Consider the following 24270-nt stretch of genomic DNA (forward strand, 5'->3'; position numbering starts at 1 on the left):
GTACTTACATGATCCTGAGAAACACGCGTATTTCTGGTTGTCTGTCTCTTGTGATGCATGGACAGAAAGGAAAAAAAAATACACTGGTGTGTCAAAATAAAATAGATTTTCTGTAATTTATGAAGCAAATATGTATAAAATTTAATCAAACTCAGATTTAAATTATTTTATTAATATTATTTAAGTGTAACTTCTAGTTACAACTTCCATGGTGTGCAGGAATCTTAAAAACATCTATACTTCTGTTATTGACATTTCTTTTGTAACCAGAAGAAGAGGGTCTCTGTGGAAGAGACCAGCTTATTGATGAAGGCTGAATCTAGTCATAGAAAGTTACAGAGCTTTAATTTACAATATGTTTGTATGAAAATAAAAAAATACAATGTTGGTGCTTAAAGGAGGCATTGAAACTGTTTGAAATTATATTTCCATATTTTCTATCTTCTAGGTTAGGTAGAACGATAAATGATTCAAAGGGATACCTATGCAGTCACATGTAAGTTTCCATTACTTTATTCCTAGTCTATTTAAAACAAAATGCTGAGAAACATTTTTCTGTTCTAAAAGGGCTTCTGTGTCCGTAGAAAGCTGCATCTGAAAACGAAGGCTCTGCTTTATGGTTAGCTGTCTTTCCATTAGGTTTGTAGGGCATAGGAGAAGCAGGAAATATCTTCCAACTAATTTGAACATTGCATGAGTTGCTCTTACAAAATCAGAAAGTGACTTGTTGCCATGCTCTTGATGATTTCACCATCTTTTTTAAATGCTTTAGTCAGTCTGGCATCTTCCTAGCTCTCTGCCACTTTGTCGAGCACAAACAGAGGGGCAAGAATTCTGTTTCGGTTTGTCTCCACGATGCAGCCATTTAGTACCATTTCATCCAAAATGATGTGCACTCTATCCAAATTGAACATGATCTAGAAACATTACAAGTTAAGTACATTTTGAACAACATGAAGACAAATTTGGAGAAAAATCTTAGGCATCTTAGTCTTTCTTGTTGATTAAATCTTAAATAAAGTAGGTATTAATTTATTCTAGTTATGTGCTGTTTGTTTTCCTAGAACTAAGGAAACAGTACAACTGGCACCTTTTCACGGCCAGAGAGATGTCAAAAGTTGGTACTAGAGAAGTCAAAGCACCAAGTGTTACATCTTGGAACATGACCACAGAGAAGTAACAGAAAGGTAAACCTGAACTTAGATATGTAGGTGGTTAATTTTACTGTGTGCCTGAGTACCATCTATTCCTTGAGTATGAAATGTTATCAAGGGAAAAAGGCTTTGAATGTAAAGATAACCGGCATTCTGTATTTCTTCTAACCAAAGTAATTTTCAGTCATTTTCAGTCAAATTCTTAAAAATCAGATTCTAAAGTATAATCTATTTTACCCTAGATTGCTGATGCTATTTACTTGATCTGCTTGAAAATAACTTCTTAAGAGGACCTTGCTGACGTGAAAAGTTGATGTACTATTCTAGTAATAAGTCACAGGAGCAAAAGTAAATAAATGGTTCCTAGTTCAATAAACACTCTCTGAAAGATGTTTACAATCTAACATTCACCTGAAGGAAGATAATCTGAATAATTTTTTGAACTTGGGCATTTCAGAGGGCTGCTCTGTGTCATGAGTTCTAGGAGACTGAACTACAGTGGTTTAAGGCATTACTACTGCAAACTGCAGGAACAGTGGAAGGTACTGACCTGTATGTGACAACAGCTCAGGAGCCTGATATTTGCATGTATTTGTTCTGGCTAGGTGGTAAACACCAGTCATAACCAGTGTTGCAACCACTAAACCTCATGAAAGTCAGCAGCCTAAGATCCGCATTCAAGAAAAGGATTTTAGTTAAGTAGCATTGAACGTGCCAGTGTCTGTGTTACTAGCTTCTCTTTGAGAAGGGAAGGCACCTAATTCAGGTTAAGGAGTTCCTTCCCCTGCAACGAATAGTGAGAGCTAGACCCAACAGTAACTCACAGTTTCAAGACAACTGATGCTGAAGCCAGTACTTAAGAATGCAGAGAGGGATTTTGCTGTAGGTGTTTCTCTCAGATACAGAAGCCCAAGTCATTATTTCAGGTAAAATGACTGGCTCAGTCTCTCTTAAAACGCCATAGTAAAGATGCTGCCCGTCTTTTGCTGAGAACCCTAGAAGCTGTAGGCTGCCCTCCCTCAGCCTGGGGAATTCCAAACCCATGTTTCTCACTAGCCAAGCTTAGCTGAGATTGTAGCAACTGCATCTGCTGCCTTCTACTTATGATTGTTCTGTAAAATGTTGTGTATGACGCTGTCATCTCAGTGATGAGAGAAGCTTAAGCTTTTGTCCCTGTCATGGTGACTGTTCCTGCTGCATACAATAAAGCAAGGTCTCATCAGCCCTGTCTGTGACCACTGTTCTAAAAGATGGGAAAATTTGAACTTGTTTTGCCTGAATTGTAGGGTGAATTTGTATATGCAAGTTGGTGAGACTTCAGGTAGCAGACTGTTACGTTCCTCTGCTGTTCTGGAATGGCTGTGCATGCTCTGGGCAGAACTCAGTGCTACTGCATGCTTGGGCAGCAGAGCAAGCAACTGTAGAGCTGCTCAAGAGAGTGCATTCTGCTTGACCACAAACACTGTGTCTAGGTTATGTGTAATAGCAGAATTCAGCCCCCAGAATAACTACGCCACTTAGTAACTACAATAATAACCACTTAATAATAACTATGCCTCTTAAGTGAGGAGGAGGAACTATTGCTGTCAACATCCACGGTTCATAAGATAGTTTCCAATTTGCTAAACTTAAGCACCTAATTTAATTTTAGGTTGTATTTTAAATACCAGACCTCTTTCTGAATTTGATCATAGGCCCAAGTTGCTTCTAAACACCAGGCTCAAATCTTTCAATTCTGAGGAACAGTACTGTCCTCGAAGCTTTAACACTCTTAAGTTTCTGTGGTTCCAGAGACAAAAGTAGTTGTTTTACTTTGGCTGATTAAGGACTTATGAACATTTTCCTCCTATATTCTACTTTTCAGGTAGAAAAACAGGTCTTTACACTAATATTTTATTCTGAGAAGTTATGATTTCCTTATTACAGTAATGTGAACACTTAGGACGAGAGTTCTTCTATTCCTCTTTAGATCAACTGTGACACTGCTCTACACAGGGCCAGAGGATCTGCTGACGAAGTTAGATAACATTCCATTCAAGTTTCAACAAGCAATAAAACCAGCTCCTGCGGGCTTTTCATTTCTGCAGTCTACCAACCCAAGTGATTCACAGTACTGCAGTTCCAACAGAGGAGTGAGAGTGCTTATGCCCTCCCCTGAGCCAAACATCCAGGCTTCCTTTTTCACTTCTGTTCCCACCCCACTCTACCATGCTGTTCTTGGCAAACAGTCAGACTTGCACAGTCAGCAATCTTGGCTTTTTTCCCTTCCTGTAAGTCGCGTGACTCTTCTCTACTCTTACATCTTGTTGTACAAACACTGCTTAGCCATTCAAGTCTCCCTGCCCTGCCCATCGAGGGATGTCTATCTCTGAGTCTCAGCAACACTCATCCTCCCCACCTGTCACTGGTTTGGCAAGTGACCCCAATATTCAGGGTTTAAAGTCCTGAAGTCATAGATCCACACCCAGCTGAAAAACAGCAGAACAAGCCAGTTCGAGCAACTGCCAACAGGAAGAGCTATATACAGTGTGTACGTGTACACCACCCCGAGCTTTCATTTAAGGTCTTGCTTCCTGTAAGAATCCTGGCTGCCCACACTTGCACTAGACCTGTGTAGAGGCCAACAGGCAATTTTAAACAAGTATGCAGAAGAAAATATTTATTAATCTGTGCATCTGTAGTTGAAAGTGTAACAAAAACTTCCAGAGCACTCAGGAAAATCAGAAGCCTATGCAAGCGGCGAGGTGCATGTTCTTTGGTTTGTAGATTTTAGTAAATGCTATTCTGGCCGTAAGATACAACGACAGTAAACGTAAATGGCATCTACTAAAATTGGTATTTAAATGTTATGCTGACTTTTGGTAAGCTCACGACCTGCCCTTATGAAAGACCCTAATGGTACTTTCTAGTCTCATGAAGCGTTTTTATGGCACTTAAATACTAAAAGGAGGTAGATGTGACACAGTCTTGTGTCTCCTTCCCTGAAACAACACATAGGCAGATAGTTAAGTGGGAGAGAAGGCAATGAGAAGGGAATGAAAGAGGCACATTCAAGCCTTACCTGTGATAAATAACTGCTTCATATAGAGACGCTTTAAGATATCGCAGGATATTCTAGGCAAGTAATTCAGGGTGTGTACAGGCTTAAGAAATGATGAAGTACAGCCAACACCTTGTGATCAAGTAACACACCCAGAAGCACAAACACAATCTTTGTAGATTACAGCATGAGTACTTATGTGGCAGGTGGTTTGCTGCTGAATATACAACGTTACAGAACTTTGATTTCTATCCTGGCCATTCATTTTCAACTAAAGTTTGGTTGAAGTTGCCTTTTTTTTTTTAATCGAGGGTCAAGAAATACCCCATATTCTGATTTTATCTTTTCCAACATTTGCTTTTAGGTAACTTCTAGTCATCTAAAATCTTTTAGTCTATCTAAAAGCAGGCAAATTTAAGTCACTGAACCCTGTTTACTACTTTTTCTTCCTGAAATGACTATGCTGACACTAATTAGGAGTCTAAAGGGTGTCTTCAAGTTCTGTGATGTAGATTATTTGTTCCTACTCTGGGAGAAATTCTCTTCAAGTTTGAAAGGTGGCTGATCTTCTGATGTGAGTACATGTTCTCTTACAATACTAGAGAGAAAGTCTTCCCTTAATGAAGGATTTTAAAGCTAATCCTTGTAGGTTTCTGTTTCAGCCACTTACCGTACAGTTTACTATCTGAAATGTATCCTTATAAATTCTCAATTATAAATTCATCATTCAGTTTTCTTACTACTACTTAATTCACATGAAGTATTTCCTCTGTCAAAGCTTTTTATCTATCCTAGAAGCATCAGCTAGTTGCAATGGAATGTAAAGTTTTTTTGGATCAAGACAACATTCTTGAAATACTTGGTTCTAGAGAACCCTGCCTTCCTCCTCCCACAAGGAGAATGTAAGTATCTGTTTCTTCCATATGTTAACGTCTTCAAGTAAGGTTTGCTTCACCAGTTCAAGGAACAGAAAAGTCAACTTTTTGTAATTTTAAAAACTCTCAGGCTTACCAGCATATTGTTCCCTACAAAGCTTCTGTGGTATCACTTTCATTTTTATAGTCTGTCATCATCACACCAACAAAGTAGCTCCTACACTACCCAAGCTGCAGTTCTAGAGCTACATAGAATTCCACCCACTTATTTCACGCACAAAAGTGAGGCTTGCCTAGCAATATTAACACACTGGGAAGCCAGCACCACTAGGACAATTTCATTACGTGTTTATTTGACTGTCCTAACAACACTACTTTTTTAAAACAAACCAAAAAAAACCCACACCCCTGCATGCATGCACCTGTGCAAGCACACAAACGCAAACCAAAAAAACACCCTAAAACAAACAAACAAAAAAACACTGGTGATGTTATACGTTTCTATCTTAGGTACCCCCAAGTATGTGACTGACTTAATCCCAGAATGAAAACAGCCATCATATAATGACATGCTTTACAATTCACACAAAAGCTCCTGTAAAAATGCAGCTACTCTAAAGGTAGTCACTTAACTGGCTAGTAGCTAATCAGTGTTTGTTTCTGTAGTATGCATGAGATAACCTTTCAGTTGTTCATTAGCATCACACAGGTGTATATGGTATGTACATACAACTATTAGGTATGAGTCCCGCTGGGCAGGATTCAAATTGAATCCGCTCCCTGTCTTGTGCCCTAGGTCCCCCTCCTGAAGGCTGACCCCAGGCTCGAGCCCTTACACAAGTTAAGATCCAGGTGCCTTGGGTGAATGGGGGCGTTTGGACCTAAATGAAGCTGGAGCCCCACATTAACAGGAGCTGCAGTGCCATGAATACTGAGGTAATGCACTAAGCCTGGGAAAGTTTTAAGAATCCACACAAATGTTGGTTGCTTAGCGTGGATTCTAGGAACATTTCAGCTGTGTGACAGTGACAGCCTTTAACTGGGATTTCCTCTGTGCATGGGTGATTATGCTCATGTTTTTGGATTTCATTTAGCTTCCTACTATTATTCATGTTAGTAAACACTACTTTTTATATAGAATAGCTAATGTTACTTTTCAAATAAACTTCATATGGATCTGTACACAAAAATAAAACCACAGAGATGGTAAATCGTGACAATTGCCACCCAGATACGCAGTATACAAGGATTTTATAAATACTACTTTGTGTTTGCCCCTACAGACATTCAGACTGTACTTCCTCCATCAGCAAATTGTATTAAATGTAAGAGTTAGCTAAGGCTATTTAGCAAGGGAAATGGTTTAACCCCACGTAGGGATATTATCTTACGCGCTCTGAAAGGTGTATTGATGAATTATTGTTTACACTGCATTAACATCTGTGTAAGACGTGTGTTATATTGTTCTTATATTGTTCTTCTGGGCCTATTTATCTGCTATTCAAGCTATTGTCAGAAATAAATTCTGAATAGCCCACTTCATCACTACACCTCTGCTTTACGCTTAAATGTTGAGGATATCTCACTTCACTTGAACTATTTTATGTATCTTCTCAATTTACGATTTTTTTTTCCCTGAGAGAAAAATTTTGTATATATATAGATATAAGTAAAATGTTTTATTTTAAAACTGTTCCTGAAATGTATAATGTATAAAAATGCACTTTTAAATTAAAAAACCTTGTACATCATGCATATGTCATACATATTGAGGGAGGACATACTAGACATCAGCTTTTCCAATATTTGCACAGCTAAGATTTGAGAACTTTCTCTCAGGCTGGTATTTAATAAAAAGATAAATAGTAACGTACACTTCTGTTTTCCAAATACTTACTATTCATTACCTCATGCAGATGAGAGCCATGCAGAAGCTGTCTGTCTTACAGGAGTCATTCAGACACAGTACTGCACCAGTTGCAAGTGTTAGTGTTAGCATATAGTGCCACAGGTTGTCTAAACAGTGCAAACTAGCATTGTATGCAGAAGCCTGCTAGACATACAGGAGCTTTTCTCAGCTATTAATTGAGCTACTGGTGATAACTGTAGGTATATAACTACAGAAAATGTATCTTAGTATGAAAACAATGACCAGAGGCAGGCAGAATTTAGAATCATCAGTACTCAAAATAATCCATGATTAAAAAGAGTCAGGTATATACATACTCCAAGTATACCCTATGGAGACATACAGAACTATTTTTGTTTAATTGCTGAGTATGATGGGTTAGTCTCTAATTCTGCAAAGTTCTCACAAAGTAAACATTAATTCTGATCCTTAACTATAACTGAATACAAAAAAATGTAGTGATATAATCAGAGACCTAAAGAGTCCCTTCATGCTGAAATTTCATTATCACTCTTTTCTAACCTAGGTGAATCTAGGAGTGTTATATTAATACCACAGTGTTTTGTGAATTTCAGGAAGGAATTGCAGTATATGTACAGATATAGATTTAAGTTCAGTAAATAAGAGAGAGTTCCAGCATGTAGCAATCATTAAAATACTTAGGAAAGTAAAAATAAATTATTCCCTTTTGTTTTCTGCAGTAAAGAAGTGATAACAGTTACAAGAAAAATTACAGCATTTTTCTGTTCTTCATATATTACTAATTCTTAAATTCATTCCAGAGTGACAGTATTTTACTATGTAGTGTATGTTTGTATTTGGTTTTAGTTCAGTATTGATTATATTTTAAGCAAATACTCTGCAAATTATACACATGAGCATATGGATCCATAAGGAAAACAAACGTAGACATCTACAGTATCTGTGGCATAGATAGTAAACGAGATAGTAAACTAGACTAGTACTACTAGAGATAGTAAAACTCACCTAGACTTCTGAGATCAAAGCACAAATCTAATCTTATAATGATGCTACTGCTCTCTTATTTGGCTGAAGGCACAGCTGTAACATTCACTTCTTATTATTTGTAGCTCGTATCAGTATCTATTTTACTGTAAACTTAAAATAAAACCCAGAAGTTATCAGTAGTTCAGTCTGAAAGTTCCCCCATGAATATAAACTTTCATGTCTAGATGTTGTTGTTAGTTCTCTCAAAGCAAGCTCTCCATGACTTTCTTTAAATGTCATTCGAGGCTTATCTCGATGACTGAAAATTTAACTAGGAGACCCTCATGAACATCAGCCATGCTTTCATACAGATACCCAAATGTTGCTATTTTAAATGCAAAATTTGTGAAACCTGTGCATTGTCTTGACTGTTTTAGTCAGCATCTGAGGACAGTATGAGCTAAAACATGCACCAAAAAGAGAGACAAACGGCTTTCTGACACCAAAAAGGATACATCTAATTCACTCTGAAAGAAAAAAAAAAAAAACACACAACCATTAGTTACAGTTTGATCTTTCATCTCGGTCATTAAACATTACATAATCCTATTAGATGATGAAGTCTTCAAAATAGAATGAAATGTTTAGGGTGATTCACATTTCGGTTCTGGGCAGAACAGAAACTGCTTTTGATGTGTTACCTACCCCTGTTACAAAAGCTAGTGTTCTGAAATTTTCACTTAGAAAAAAACAAGGTCACCTATATCAATGATTGGAATATATGCATTGCTATCTCAGTGAGTGCGTAGAAAAACAGCACCTCTTAATCATGGCATCTCCAGACCTACATTCTCTCTTCCTCCTTCTGCAAAAACAAGATGTTAACTTCAAGTTTACAATTCATATGAGGTGCAGCTGAGGGGGTTGGGGTTGTTTAGCTTCAAGAAGAGAAGGTTCAGGGGAGACCTTATTGTACCTGACAATTACCTTAAAGGCGATTGTAGTAAGGTGGGGATCAGGCTTTTCTCCCAAGTACCAAGTGATAAGACCAGAGGAAATGGCCTCAAGTTGTGCCAGGGGAGGTTTAGGTTGGATGTTAAGAGAAGTTTCTTTACTGAAAGGATTGCATGGCCTAGGCTGCCCAGGGCAATGGTTGAGTCACCATCCCTGGAGGTCTTTGAGAAATGTGTGGATTTAGAACCTAGCAGCATGGTTTAGTGGCGGACTTCAGTACTAGGTGAAAGGTTGGACTAGATGATCTTGGAGATCTTTTCCAGCCTGAATGAATTCTATGATTCTGTTATAAAAACAGTTAAAACTAAATAAATTGCTGCATATCATGTCAACAGAAAAATCTAGACATGGCTGTGGTAGCTGTGGCAGGATCTATTGGGGGAGAGAAGCTTAAGCTTTGGACCCCTACCACTTCTAACTACTGCTCCAGCCCCTGCGACACCATTCTTCACTTTTCAACATTTCCTTGTAGTCGTGGCCTCAATTTATAACATAGTTTTATTCATTTAACTGAAGTGTCTGACTGAGAAGCCTGTGTGGTCTCTCTGCAGCCAGAAAAGATGGGTATCTTCCCCAGTTGACTCAGCACACTTGAGACATGACTCACTTTCTAGAGATACTTGTTTGTCTCCACTCCCTGTAATGGGAGCATAGGATGACCAAACATCTAACTTTGGTGGCTGTTAAATGGCTAAATTTAGAAACAATTAATCTCAGCCTCAGATCCTGCACAGTTAGGGTGGAACTTCTCCAGTCTCTGCTGAAAGAAAGATGTCTGTTCCCACAGAACATTTTTATCTGCAACTGAGGGAATGTATTGTACTTGCTGACATGGATTCCATTCACAGTCTAGCCCTGGCAGAGTTCTCACTGACAAAAGTACGACCTTCTGCGGTCCAACGTGATAAGTCTTCACCAAGTGACTTTGCCATCCTTCGGCTGGAAATTTTTATGCCTCACAAAAACTGTATTTTAAGAGTTTGATCAGTTTGAACTTCCTTCATATTAAAAAAGAGTGGAAAACATTGGACGATATATTCTAAACAGTAAGTGGAGTTCTTCCTAGGTAGCTGTTACAAAAGTGAAGGGGACTCAGAGCTGTACCTCACTTGCAACTTTGAAAGCTTCCCCCTAATTCTGTTAGGGGACCCAAGCTCTGTAAGCTCCATTAGATAAAAATAGAGTACGTGAGAACGTTTAGAGCTCACAAACCTAAAAATAATAGATGACAAAATGTCATTCTAGAGCAGGACAGATGTTCTTTCCTTTCCCAGAGTTTTGTTTCCATTGTCATCATCATAATTTGGGATTCTTCTAAAATTCTGCAAATCCTGAACATTAATCCATAATAGTACAAACATATACTTTTTTGTCCTGTGGTTTCTGTCAGAAACTCCAGCTAGAATTATAGCCCTCTTCAATGTTCTACCATTTACTGTTAACAGGCTATTAAAAATAGAACCATGGAATGGCATGGGATTTCAACTACCCCACTTTTCACTTCCCCTAGTTTTAAAACTTATATGCTAGGAGAAATACCAAAATCTGTTAGGATGAATTCAGCAAATTTCTAACAACTATCAGTGGTTGTGTGATATATGTGGTCAAGAAATTATATATACATATTTATACATATAAGAACTAAATCTATTTTTGCTCTGCCTAAGTAAAGAAAATAAAATTTGAGAAGTGGTTGGCAACTATTAGCTCAATTAGATAAATAAGATTTAGGTTTTACTGTGCGTTCCCATGCTGCAGGGATCAAATTCCACTCCTGGTTATTACTGCTCAGGTTGGGACTGCAGTCATAACAATTTTAAGAAATACATTCTGAACTTTGTACAGTCAGGAAGTGATTTACTCCGTACCAGGAGTTTCAAAAGGCTGGTACAGCAGTAGTTGAAATAACATCCTCAAGCATTTGTCAGGCATCTAAACGGTGAGGAGTTTAGAAGACTCTCAAGCACGTCCTTGAATTCACACAGGAAGCTCTGCTATGTCTGCTGTGGTGCTAGTACTGGGGAACCTACATTATAAACACTGCGTACCGATTGCTTGCATCTGTATTTACCAATGTAATACCCTCCAACTGATGGACAATGGAGGAAACTCCATCCAGTACTCTTTTGTGAGATGGGTATCTAAAACACTTCAGTATAGCCAAACTGAAATTGTGCCCAAGTATTATTTGAGATGAATTTGTTTATAAGGAGATTATTTCAAATCCTATATTACATAGCACAGGTTCTAACCAGCGTTATAACGCTGCATTTTCCAGTTTTGTAAAAACAAACAAAACCTCTTCTACCAAAAGGGAAAGTGTCATTTTAACTGGAGCTATCTCCGTCTTCAAATCCTCACCAAAGTGACAGTCTTTACAATAGCTGTTACATCAGATACCCACTGTTGCACAACAATATGGGGAGTACAAGTACAGACTGGTTGTTGAGGTTTTGTTTGCTCTGTCCCTCTAATCTTGTTCAGTGAGTGTGTTGTCAGCTCCCTGTTTAACACTTATACTCTCTTTACGATGAATAGTATTTTGGGAACATTATACTAAGAACCATTAAAAAAAAAAAAGTGAGGAAAAAACTCGTATTTCTTTAAAACATAGAATGCCATGGCTATTTTGAGAGTAGATGACCCAGAGAAACCCCTGAGTATAAGCATATAAAAACATGCTTTTCTACCAAAACTATTTCTGGTATTCCTTGTCTCATGATTTATAACCCACGCATGCTTTTACTACTCTGAAAAATCAACTGTATTTTTTTAACAGTGATAATATGCTAAAGTCTTCAAAAATCTACATTAATATAAAACAACTTTCATTTATTACCTGTAATGACATTCACTAGAGCTTTGAAAGAGAATAAACATTTTGTAATAGATTCAATGTCTCACTCACCACTCTGCTGAAGTATTTGTCCAAGACCTCCACAAAATTATGAATTAGTTCATATACTGCCATCTCATTCTGAAATTAAATTAAAAACGAATGAATGTTAAATGAACAGATAGAAACAATGGTAGTATTCTTAGTGTTATTTCAGCTTGTGATGTATGAAAACCAACTACAAAATCACAGGAAGTACTACACTAAAGTGCACAAACTCTGTTGTAGCAAGAGGAGGTGTGGTTACACCTCGCTGAGCACCAAGAGCAGGCAAGTGCTCAGGCTCGTAAGCTTCAGGCCAGGCCAGGGCAGCCACCTGAGTAAGCACTGCAGAACCGAATGGATGTGTCTTGCTTGGGCTGCTGCCATCCCACTACATCCTTTCTTCTGCCATCCCCCACATCACCTAGACAAATTCAGGCAGCTGCACTATGCCTAGCCATGCTGAAGTCACACCTGCCCACTGCAGTACAGAGACACACTATGCTGCAGCAGTATTGACGGATGGGGTTTTTTGTGGTACAGTGAAGCCAAAAGAATGTGCCCTGAATTGCTTGCAGTTATAACCCTTGAAGACACCACTGTAGTTAGCAGCTACCTTCCACACCACCCCATTAAGGTCTCCAGGAGAAAGTTTTAAATTAATTCTGAGAACTGGAAATCAACGTAAACACTTGAGGGATGACTGAGCCTTAAAGGCATATTAAGTAACAGTACTTATCCATTTTCAGTCAGATACCATTTTTTTTTCCACTTTTGTTTAAAAAATAAAATAAATTGGCATATGACATGTTATGGATTTTTTTTCTTTGGTCAAGGAGGATAAAAACAGTGAGCAGTTAGGAAGTCACTACACAGGAGACATTTACTGAGAAACCTCACCCTAAAAATTTATGTTTAATCAAATGTAAGTTTAGAAAGCAGAATCAGTACAAGGCTCATACAGACTGCCTCATGATAATAGTTCAGGCTATTGCTAGAGAATGAAGTCAAACATCTGTGTTTTTCTTGTATACTTTTTTTTCTTTTTGCAATGACTACTTGAAATTCTCTAATAGACGTTGCAAAATTCCATACAGGAAAAAGATTTGACTTCTTGCCTGTGATTACTACAAGCCTATATCTCAAGAGTGAATATAATTTCTTACCTCTGTCTCATTGATTCCGACGACAACGAAAAGGGCTGCGTACTGCCGGTATACCAGCTTAAAGTCCTTATACTCAATGAAAGAGCACTAGGCAAAAACAAAATTAGTCAAACACAGTAGTTGCCATTTAATCATAAGACATTACTAAGCTTTTGTTTACATAAGACCCACAAAAAAACAATGGATTTCCCAAGGTCCGTCAAGTAATTTTGACTTGAAAGAAGGTAGGGTAACTTTTACACAAAACCTTTCATCTACTGACAGAAAACATGGTACCACTTTTTATGTAGGTAAACTGAAATGATTTGTTCAGGGTTAGAATTGAAGGACAGTCAAGATTTCCCCTATATTTTCAATTAGAAGCACTTCCAAAAGAGACAAACTGAAGGTCACTTTCATATTTAACTATGATAAATATTCTTGTTATAAACACTAAGAGTATTAGCAGTCCAGACACGGGAGAAATCCGCATGTAGTTCACCATGAGACAAGAGCCAGTAGATGGTGCTATTACACACTGCTTTACACGTCACCTTTTTTAAGTAACGTTTTGCTCAGTTCTTGAAATGGCAGCATACTGTTAATTCTTTGGGTGAACTTTCTGTTCAGAGATGCTCTTGCAAGCACAAGTCAATTTCTTTAGCCACTGCCAATTCCGTGAACTGGAGTAGTTTATAGGGACTAGTATTTTTTCTGAGGCTTTCTAGAACAAAATAGGGTAGGACCACTGTTCCAGCACACACATAATTAATGACAAAGAAGGTGACTTCAGAACACAAACCGAAATACCTCATTCATATTCCAAGTCACACATTTCTCCTCAAATTCAAGTCAATGTGCTTGAAATTTTTGCTAAGTTTGGTACTTGTCTTGAAGAACCAGTGGCTCAGTTATGTGAGCCATAAAATCTCAACTGTCATCTAACAAACTTCCAACATCTGAGTTTCCTGACTTTCATGCACAAGTTGTGATTTTTTTTTTTTAATAAAAATGCCTAAAAAGCGTTTCAGACCTATGAAGGCTGAAAAAAATGTGTTTCAAAAAAAAAAAAAACCACCCTCTGTTTTAGAAAGTCATATCACATCTTGAAATCCTCTCTAACAAGTTTTTTTTTTTTTAACTTGGAGCTGTCAATGCTACACCTACTATCTTCTCGGCAAGGAAAACTGATGTCTTGATGCCTATCTATAGATCACTACTAGCCAAGCAATAACAGGAAAAAATAAATTCTTCCTGGACTTCTGAGCTTCTTCAAACAAACAGGAAGAATCTTCATGACAGTGAAAGAGAAAAGTCCAAAATCATTGTAAGCCTCAGAAAAAAAAACATTTATTCAACACAGATTCATAGTTCATCTGAACGAACACATAAGCTAGAAACAACTTTTTTCTTCATGGGTGCAAATGAAATAATGACCTGCAATGGAAACTGATTTGTTTCTAGAATTATTTATGTGAAAGATGTGCAATGTTAATACAATAAAACATCTAACAAAAAATATGTAAAAACTTACTTGATCCTTTGAACGGGAGAGACAGTTTTTGATTACTTCAGCTTCCAGCATTGACCGTTTATGAATTTCTACATGCTCATAATACCTAGAGAGCCTCGTTTGACCTTGTTTGTTCACCATAAGAAAAAATTTTATCATTTCTTTTTTGTTGATCTCAGTGGTAGATTTGATTTGTCAATGCAGGAGTATTTCTGTGAGGAGAAAAAAAAAAAGTACACATAGGAGTTATAAAAGACTTCCCAGAAGTTGGCCAGCCCATATTTGCACATATTTATTTCCAGAACAGAACATAGGAAAAAAAAAAACACAACTCTAATCTTTTGCACACATCCCAAGAGTAATACTCCATTTTTTTTCTATACAAATAATCAGAAAGTATCAAAGCTTCTCCATTATCAAGCGATTTAATTGCTTTGCAGAATTCTGGGAATTCCAGGAGTACACAATTTCTTCTTCTACTACTCAACATTTTCTCAATCTACTCAACATTTTCTTCTTGCATGCTAACTGGTTTGGAAACATTATCAGAAATTTGTCCAATACCAAATCATAAAATTAATGCAGCTGAAAAGAGCAATATTGGACAGTTTGTTGGTGTTTTTTTGTTTGTTAGCTATTATTTAAAAACTTCATTTATACCTTCCTCCCAAATATCTGGTTATCAGCATATATCTTGGATCTGCTGCAATCCACTTTTTCCAATCTGCTTTCCCATATTGAAGGTAGCTTCTACACATAATGAAAACTGAGTATGGGTCTTAGGAGAAATTTCTAAGGAGAAATCTCTTCATGTTAATTACTCTAAACAGCTTAATCTTAATCTAAATAAGTATAAATCCACATAATACCATTGAAATACAAACGAAGAATATAAATCTGCCACATACAAGGTACAATGAAAAAGGCTGTCAAAAACCAGAATCTGCTTGCTATATATAAAAAAAAAATCTTTCTCATGTTTTGAAAGCGTGCAAAAAAGGTAAACTGCATAATGCATAAATTCTGGGCTATTTTCTTTAATACCAGAAAACAGTCACTGTAATGTTTTCCAACTGACTCTATTTGTATCACAGACTTATTGGCCCATATGTTCCTGAGGTTTATACACTGGCAACACAGCAAATACTGCAAAAGCTATTTCTTTATTCCAATTTTGAAAACTTGCTCCTTGCCTGGTGCTTTACCAAGGTATAATGCAAATATTTTCTCCTAAGATCCCAGAGTTCCTGCAAGAAAAGGCAAACTTCTACCAGGAATCCACAGAATAATAAGGTGTAGCTCTTTGTTTAAAAAAACGGTGTATCTTAACAGTGGAGAGGGGCACAAGGGAAAAATGCAAAAATCGGCATTGATCTCTGAGTCAGCAGCTTCACAGGTATTTAGCCATCTACTGATTTTTTATAACAAGGCATGCTGCATAGGTGCTGCCTCATATTACTGGCAACCTAAACAAACTGGCTATATTTAGGGGTCATACCACCTCAATCTTACATGATAGTGATACAAGAAATTCCAATATATCGTGCTACCATTAATTATTGCTTACTTCTCATTAATATTGGTCACCTAGTTATTTCCTGAAAGAAAAGCCACCTCTATTATCATCACTGCTATCTGAAGAAAGCGATCACATTCTCCACAGCGTGCTGTGGTTTACTTACTACGCACAGAAATCTAGATTCCTATACTAAATGCATCTTCACTAATTAGACCTGATAAGTGATTAGAAGATATTGTAGGGGCATTTCTTACCCTTGTGAAACTACCATATAATTTAAATTGTTTTAAAATTAGATGTGGGAGGGAAGAAATCATAAACCAGATCCACAAAATGAGTCAACAATAAAAGGAAAAATTCCTGCAACAGATATACAGGTTCAACAGACCTATTTCAGTAAAGCAGCCTGGTAGGAGTTTTACTGCTTTAAAGAAACTTTCACCAAAAAACGGGATCTTTTGACTGGATTGTTTTCTATCAGACATGCTGCCATTGGACAAAAATATAGCCTTAATTGGGAGTTAACATCAGCAGTGAATTCTTTAATCCTCTTCTTTCCTTTACTGTCTTCCAAACAGGTAAGACATTTGAAAAGGACGAGTAGGACTGTATTTTCTCCATTAAATCTTCACAAGTCCTTCAAATGAAGGAAAATACCAGAGGATGTTATCAGCTAGCAGGGAGAGCTCTTCCTTTGCATTATCCTACATATGCAAGAAAGCTTTTATCCCTGTTATTCTGTAAGTTCCCCTTTGATCTGCTCTGGTCTGTAGGACACCTCCGGGGAACAGGAGTCCAGAATCAATACAAATGACAATAGAGTCTATTTGCAGCCCTGACAGTCTGTTTTCTCACCTCCAGCAGACACAGTGAAGTCTTTATGTCAAGAAGAAAGTGCCTTTTTGTTGATTCCCTCAGACGGAAGAGTCAGAACGCTAATAAATGCTGCTGTGGTGTACACAGCTTGTCCGCTGGGCTCTGGGCTCTTGAACAGTGGAAGTGGTTCTCTGAGAAAGAACAAATGAGGCAATTAAGACAAAAAAGGCCCAGATGGAAATGTATTAAGGGAGCTTCCCTGTCAGACGGCAGCTCAGGCTGACATTTATGATGAAATGAGAAAGTACCATCTATATAATCTCTTCTGCATTTCACATATGGCTCTTTTTTTTTTCCCTGTTCTATTTTGTACTGCTGCTTGAAATTACAGCGGTGCAATGAGATGAGTCTCAAGTAAGGATAACAATGGATGACTCCTTCCAGATGAAACTTTACACAGGACCAAAAGAAAGCCTGAATGCTAAAGAATAAAGGGTTGTGGTGTGAAAGAGGAGCGATCTAAGAAATGCTGCCCATTGTTTTAATGAAAAACAAGCAAGGTTGGGCACAAGAGACCACAAGGCATGTTGTTCCTACCAGCTGCAAAACACGTCTGTCCCAGCTAAACAGACCATGATAAAGACATACACAATTCTTCCTTTTTCTTCTTAGTTTTATGCTGCTTCTTTCTGTTTGGTACTGCTGAATTATAAAGGAAGAGCCCTTAGCTTTGGGCAAGCTGTCTCCAGGCTATTTGAATCCCCTGGACACGAATGGAGCTGCGGAGCACCAGGGCGCAGGTGCTGCGTGAGGCCTGTTGCTGGCAAGCGCCTCGGCCACACAGTTCCTTCCCCAAAGAGTAAAAACCTGAGGCTTTACGGGTCTGGAGATACTGAGGTGAGACCAGAGGAAGGAAGGTTGCACCTCAGGAACATTAAGAGAGCTGTTGTATTTTGAGTTACCAGTACATGATATATAACAGAAGAATCTGAAGAACTGATACGCATGGATCCTACCGCAGGATTGGCCCCTAATCCTAATTACTCCTTTATTAACCTAATCTTTCTACATGGTTAATCTGGTTAATGCTGGTGTTAGGACTAATGTATCTGTGTATTATTTCAAGTGGCCTGGATTGTTTTACATATTAAAATACTTCAGACTCAAATTATTATTTTTTAAATCCTCACAAATGCTCTTATCCAGAATCGATATTAAAAAAAAATTGAATTATGCTGTAACAGTGGTAGAACCATAGCAGTACTCAAACGTGTCACCTGTAATTTATGACACAGTCATCATTCACAGTATTACAGTAGGTGATTAACAGCTGCAGGGGAGAGGTCCGCTAGTATCGCTAGTCATTGCTGTGTTTTTCCTGTGAGCCTCCAAGACAGCTTCCAAAATTTTATCTGTAAATGTTTCTCACACAAATGACAGTACAAGCACACGATTTTGTGCAGAAATACTGGAATAAATTTTCGATCTGATTTACATGTAAAAATAAATATAGACATACATTACATAAAGCGTGCAAGTACAGCTGTGGAATCTGGCTTTGAGAATAACTCCAGTGTTAAAAATATCTTATTTTTATTTTCTTTAAAAATAAGTATTTTTAAAAATCACCTGTGTAGAAATAAAAACATGTTCTTGTACAGTTTAGGCAAAACCAGGAAATTACTGAGTTTTGTTTCTCTCAGTTTATTTCTTCTTTCATCTTATCTTTCAGATACAGAAAATATGTTAAAATGCTTAGCATATGTAAGATGTGAAGAGATCTGTGAAGTGTAATAAAACAAAAACACACCTGTGCATGTTGATGGGCGAGGAATCTCCCACTCCTCCTAGTTCCACGTATTTCAGGAACTACTTTCTGTGATCAATTATGAGTACTCTACTCACAAAGACAGTTCTGTGTCTTCTGGTACAGCTCCTACATGCTTTTCTGTGTGTTCTCACGCACTTTCTTGCATGTATGCATGCATATACACACAAATCCAACATGAATTACTATGTTTTTTCGCATACAGAATCAAATAGTTAAGAGAATTGGTGACACGATGCAACACTTTCATATCACTGCCATTATTTTGCTCATTTTAGTAATGAAAAGATGTTGCTATCTGAAGGCTGCCTATTCCTTTCTGACAAATACTCTTATTCCAGGCCACTGGACAACTATCTGCATCACAAATGGGCTTATGAGCAGAAGACTTGAAAGAACTACCCAGATCCTGATGGACTGTCAAGCCCAGCTTTCCCAGTGACAGTCAACCACACATTCCAAATTTTGTCCAGAATAACCTACAGTACATGCTTCTCGTGTACCTGATCTACAAAACACCTTTGAAACACTATGACATAATGAAGACTCCCTAGAAACAAAACCCTCAAAGGTTTCACACAGAGAAGACATAAAATGTCTTGAAATTGCGAACTTCAAAACCAAGTACCTCACTGAACAACTGAGTAGCTTTCTCCTTCATTTCTTTTACAGGAGGTTTCTTCTGTGTGGATAATTTGGCACACATAAACTACATACAGTGTAACTACTGTGATTTAGATATGCGTTGTTATGCTGTGTGAGAGCTCACCCTCGTTAAATTATCTCCTGCACATAAATATCTGTGAGAGAAAACTGTTATCGTGATTGGCTTCTATGACTCATGGTGGTAGACTGATGGAATCTTTGAAGACCTACAACTCAATAGCTTCGGCTCGTTCTGAACCGGCAGATAGGCAGAAGGACTAAGGGCTATATGGCTCATGGAGAGATGCTTCTGGGTTTTGCTGCCCCATGCAGGCTCACCCTCCTCACCTGTCCGTATGAGGTAACTCCAGCCTCATATATCAGAATAAACTCAGATCTGCTCGGCTTGCTGCGGAACGCTGAAACAGAAACCGTGATGGCAGAGGAACTACTTCCAGGATGTGCCAGCTCTGGAGGCAGCATAACCGCCTGAGACACCTCAACATAAGCTGTCCCAGCTCGCGAGTCACACCCCTGAATGCAATCTTTTCAGATACTGGTTGAGACCTCTGAGAGAGGCAAAGCCTGCAATACCTGTTCTGTGGATAAAAAGGAGGTCTTACATCTCCAGTGTGGCCAGCCCTGCAGATTTCACATGCAGTTATATTAAACATTTTAAACGATTTTAATTACTCCTCCACTACAAGCCACAAGCACTTAAAATTAATTTATTTTTGTCCAAGATTTCACCAATATCCATGCATACTCTCATACAGAGATGATTAAAGAAACACAACCCAAGTTTGAGACTTTGGGCAGCACAGTTATTATTCCAAATTAGATTTCTGTCTGTCAAGTTAAAACCACTCTAGTTAATGGCCACAGACTTAAAAGCATTTTAGTTATTATGCTATAACAAAGTTCAGCAACGTTTTAGGACTCTGAGTTAAAAATGAAAGAGGTTAAGTACAGCAAGCAAGAAATATACAACTTCATCTTTACAGATTTCCTTTGCCAAGAATAAAATAAACATTAGTCATACCTATAAGCCAATAATTCACGGTATTGTCCAACTCTATAAACAAGTTGGTTTTCTGGATGCAGAGGTTTTAAGTGCATTTCATCTGTGTGCTAAATGTAGAACAAAATGGGTTAAACTGGAATTAAAGCATCAATGAGAATAAAAAATGGTCAAATAATAGAGCTACAAGCATGTGACAGCGGGTGAACAAATATTTTTGAGGTATACATTAGCCTACTGAACTTGCTGGCTACGAATTTACTGTAAAAAAAGTATATAGCAAATGAAGACAGTTCATTTATTTGATACTCTTGTTCTATTTTTGTTCTGACCATGGACAAGGCTTTAACAAAAGTCACATCTAGTATCACTAGTACTTATCGGTATTACCGATCATTTCTGTATTCTAGATCTTATTATTGCTCAAATTACAATCCACCTGAAGATGAAACAACTTGGTCTATGTGGCTTTAAAGTAAATCACTATGTTTCACTTCAGGATCAGGAATTTTAAAAAAAGCAGCCTTGCTAATCTAGGGAAGTCAAGGAGGAAGGAAAGAGTAAAAAAGTCTTCCTTTGCTGTTCAGTTGTCAGAATGCTGGCTGAATATAGTAACAGAATTAAATTGCAGTTAACTCCCATGTATTCAGCAACGAGGAATGTCTCATAAGACTGTAAGCTAAACAAAAGGCTAAACTGATTGTGAGGTAAGGCGTAATTTTTGGTAATGATTTGATACTGCCAGTGGAGAATGAAAAAAAAAATGCTGAAGAGTTGGATTTACATAGTATGGAAATCTGTATGGAAAAAGGAAAAACATATGATGAATTTGTTGTAGGAAATGACTTCATGGAGAAGTCGGATATGAATTGGTAAAACAACTGAAATAGCGACATGCACCTGAGAGGTCAGCAGAGAGAGGAAACACCAGTAGTGAGACAAGCGGTATTTATTTTTCAGTAATGAACGCAATTACAGCTCTGTCAAGAATGAGTCCCAGTAAGGACGCTATCCGTATTCTTATGGCATGAGTACAGCGCATATGCGTTTTCAAGAGAAGCAAAACCAAATCCCTATCTTACTTAAAAAGGGGCGGCCTTTCTATCATTTTGGATAGGATGCAGTTACAATTTGGAAATGCTGCGTTTCAGAGCAGAATTTCGCAGCCAGGGCGGTTTCCTCTGCCATACTATCGTGTTGACCAGAGCACGGCTATCACAGGTACAACCTCCCCAGATGAAAAAAAACACTGATTTCTTGCAAAACCTTCTTCGTGTGGTAACGGCTTTTGAATGGTATTATGCACTCTCTCTTCCTATCAAGGAGAGAAAACACTACACAGAAAGCGAGACACCATGAAGTTCATCTAAAAAAAATGTTTATAATGGTTATAAGGACTAGGCAGCTTCTGGAAACGTACCCTAAATTTAAAACAGAAAACTGCCTACTCGTGAGGCTAACGAAGGTCACCACTGAACTGCTGGGAACGTTAAAGACCTGAACCCCGCGGGCTTCAGGTGCTGGAGATGCACGGAGACAGAGGGCACACCAGGCTGCAGGCTCGGCGGCGGGCCCACGCGGGACGCGCCTGCACAGCCCCCACGGGCGCCTCCAGAAGCTCCGTGGCTGGGGCCGGGCACGACATGGCCGGCCGCCCGCCCGCCCCCCCCGCCCCGCTCCCCGCCCCGCTCCCCTCCCCTCCCCTCATGGCGGCCGTTAGCCCCGAGCCGCGCGCCCGACCTCGCGCCAGCGGCGGGAAAGGCGCAACGCCCGCTCCCCCTTTCCCCCTCCCCCCGCCAAACGCACGGCGCTCACCTCCCTCAGGCGCATGCGCACTCCGCCGCCTTGCCCGGCCGGGAGGAGGAAGCGTGTGGGGGGGGGGGCAGAGAGAGGAGCGATTTCCCGGCAGGCGCCGCGCCGCTCCCCCTCCCTCCCTGCCTCCCTCCCTCGGCGGGCGGCCGCGGGTGGGTGGGCCGCAGGCTGTAATGGCGGCCGGCGGCGGCTCGGTGCTGCTCTGACACCCGCACACGGCCGGGCGCAGCCCCCCGCCTCCCCGCAGCCGTCCCGCCTCCCCCGCCCAGCGCCGCTCGCCCCCTCCGCGGCCCCCCGCCGCAGGCCCCCGCCGCGGGACGAGGAGCGGGAGGAGGAGGGCTCCCCGCAGACAATGGACGAGCACCCCGGAGCCGGGGGAGGAGGAGGAGGCGGCGGGATGGCGGCCGCGCCGAGACCGCAGCAGCCGCCGCCGCAGGCGGGTGGGAGCGTGAACCTGCAGCCGGCCGGGGGCTGCGCGGGGGCCGGCGGCGGAGGAGGAGGAGGGCAGCAGCAGCAGCAGCCGCCGCAGGGCCCCGCGGCCCCGGCCGGGCAGGAGGCGGCGGGCCCCGCCGAGCTGTCCCGGCCGCAGCACTACACCATCCCGGGGATCCTGCACTACATCCAGCACGAGTGGGCTCGCTTCGAGATGGAGAGGGCGCACTGGGAGGTGGAGCGGGCCGAGCTGCAGGTACGGCCGGGCTCCGCGCGGGGCCGGGCTCCCGGCCGGGACCGGCCCGGGGGGCTGCGGGCGGCGGGCCGCCATCGGGCAGCGGGAGCGGCGGCGCCGCGGGGAGCGGGGCCCCTCGGCTCCCCCAGGCCGCGGCTTGGGGACGGTACCTGCGGCGGGGCCGGCGGGGGAAGCGGCGTCGGCGGGCGGCGGGGCTCGGCGGAGGCGCAGCCCCTCACGGCCCGAGCTGGGCTCCCTTCCCCGGGGCAGCCATTTTGGTTTGTAGCATGGCGCCCGCCCGGGCTCCCGGCTCCGGAGGCAGCCCCGCTCCGCAGGCCTCCGGCCCGCTCCCGGCGCAGGGCGGCCGCTGCCTCGGCGCCGGCGGCAGGGCGAGGAGCGCCCTGACAGCTGCCATCGCCGCCCTCCCCGAGCACCATGACTCCGGGGCTCTCCGGGCCGGGGAGCGGGTTAGGGAGAGCCAGAGCCTCCGGGCCTGCGGGGGCCGCAGCCTCCCGGAGTGCGGCGAGAGGCTGCTCGGGGGTGCGGGGAGGCAGGGGGGGCGGCCGCCTCGGGGGAAGGGGCTCGGAGACGGGAACTGCTCCGGTACGGCCTCGAGGAAAGCGCCTCGCCGGGCTGAGACAGGTCCAGCACACGCTCCCTTTCCTTCCGCCTCCTTTCTGGGGACATCTCGTGTGGGAGAAGCTGCTGCTGAAGAACAGCGAGGAGTTGGTCAGTTTAATGTCCGTGACACTACCAACTTTGTGTTGGAGCTAAAAATTGAGCAACTCTTCAGGGCAGAGAGCAAACATTGGAGTTCCAGCATAGATCTCGCCATTAATACCTGCTTTCGGGAACAAAAAAGACATCTCTATTAATTACACTCACATATAAAAATAAAGCCATGCACAAACTATTCCGAACTTATGTACAGATGACAAAATCCACAGAATTTGAGGTATTTATGTGAGAGTCATCATTCTTTCATGTGACAGAAATACACGCAATAACAGTTTAACTTTATTATTTCCAAATAACCTTTTTTTGGTGTGCTTTACCTATTGGGTGAACGTTTACTGTCTCGAAGCAGCATTCTATCAAATTGCACTGTAATTAGAGTTTTTAGTAGCATGCTACAACAGCAGCCAATGTTTGTGATGTATATGCTTTCAGATTGGAGAACGGAGAGCAGTATCTGAACCTGGGCAATTCTTTCAGGACTTCTCGGCTCTATACTAAGCATGTAATTTGCACTGTTTTTCATTACAGCTATAATTAAGATAGAACAATGGGGAAAAATAATAATGAAGAAGAAGTGAAACAGATTTCACTATTTACTTCAGTTACTGCCAGTCTTACTATTTTAAGACATATGGAACGACTGTTCCTAAAATCAGTGCGGCAGCCATTGACAGGCATTTTCAGTGGAGAGCAATGGACTGTTTCTCATGTCTTCTGTAGTGTATCAGTAGTGTAGTACTGTGTTTAT

The 24270-nt window shown here is 40.7% G+C and overlaps 2 protein-coding genes across 12 annotated transcripts in view; one reads left to right on the plus strand and one right to left on the minus strand.

The window, feature by feature from the left end:
- Window positions 1-157: 157 nt before the first annotated feature.
- On the minus strand, window positions 158-22972 carry AP4S1 (adaptor related protein complex 4 subunit sigma 1). Of its 6 annotated transcripts, XM_035552067.2 has the most exons (8): window positions 22121-22180; window positions 20327-20415; window positions 16851-17002; window positions 14498-14688; window positions 12985-13071; window positions 11849-11917; window positions 8442-8453; window positions 158-917 (listed from the first exon to the last, which is right to left on the minus strand). In XM_035552067.2, the coding sequence occupies exons 4-8, from the start codon at window positions 14633-14635 to the stop codon at window positions 789-791; spliced, it is 435 nt and encodes a 144-aa protein (XP_035407960.1). In that variant the 5' UTR covers window positions 14636-14688; window positions 16851-17002; window positions 20327-20415; window positions 22121-22180; the 3' UTR covers window positions 158-788. The 6 variants fall into 6 exon arrangements, with proteins under 6 accessions (XP_035407960.1, XP_050567027.1, XP_050567029.1 ...); XM_050711070.1 differs by lacking the exons at window positions 20327-20415; window positions 22121-22180 and adding an exon at window positions 22955-22972; XM_050711072.1 differs by lacking the exon at window positions 16851-17002 and having other exon boundaries at window positions 22121-22211.
- STRN3 (striatin 3) overlaps window positions 22359-24270 on the plus strand; it is a 61678-nt gene continuing 59766 nt past the window's right edge. For 2 of the 6 annotated variants that reach the window (XM_035552060.2, XM_035552059.2), the window contains exon 1: window positions 22361-22805. In XM_035552060.2, coding sequence (XP_035407953.1) covers window positions 22470-22805 — 336 coding nt within the window. In that variant the 5' untranslated portion in view covers window positions 22361-22469. Of the gene's footprint in view, window positions 22806-24270 lie in introns of all 6 variants that reach the window. The other 4 variants (XM_035552061.2, XM_050711068.1, XM_035552062.2 and 1 more) reach the window with 4 other exon arrangements.

Source organism: Cygnus atratus, chromosome 5 (assembly GCF_013377495.2).
Source record: "Cygnus atratus isolate AKBS03 ecotype Queensland, Australia chromosome 5, CAtr_DNAZoo_HiC_assembly, whole genome shotgun sequence".
Taxonomy (NCBI): Eukaryota; Metazoa; Chordata; class Aves; order Anseriformes; family Anatidae; genus Cygnus; species Cygnus atratus.

Bases quoted from the DNA above. Each gene is read 5' to 3' on its own strand.
- AP4S1 (XM_050711070.1), bottom strand. From the start codon at position 14,635: ATGATAAAATTTTTTCTTATGGTGAACAAACAAGGTCAAACGAGGCTC. The intron at 13,072-14,497 runs GTAAGTTTTTAC...GTTTTTGCCTAG, and splicing joins TCTCCCGTTCAAAGGATCAA to TGCTCTTTCATTGAGTATAA. The intron at 11,918-12,984 runs GTAAGAAATTAT...ATTTAATTTCAG, and splicing joins TCGGAATCAATGAGACAGAG to AATGAGATGGCAGTATATGA.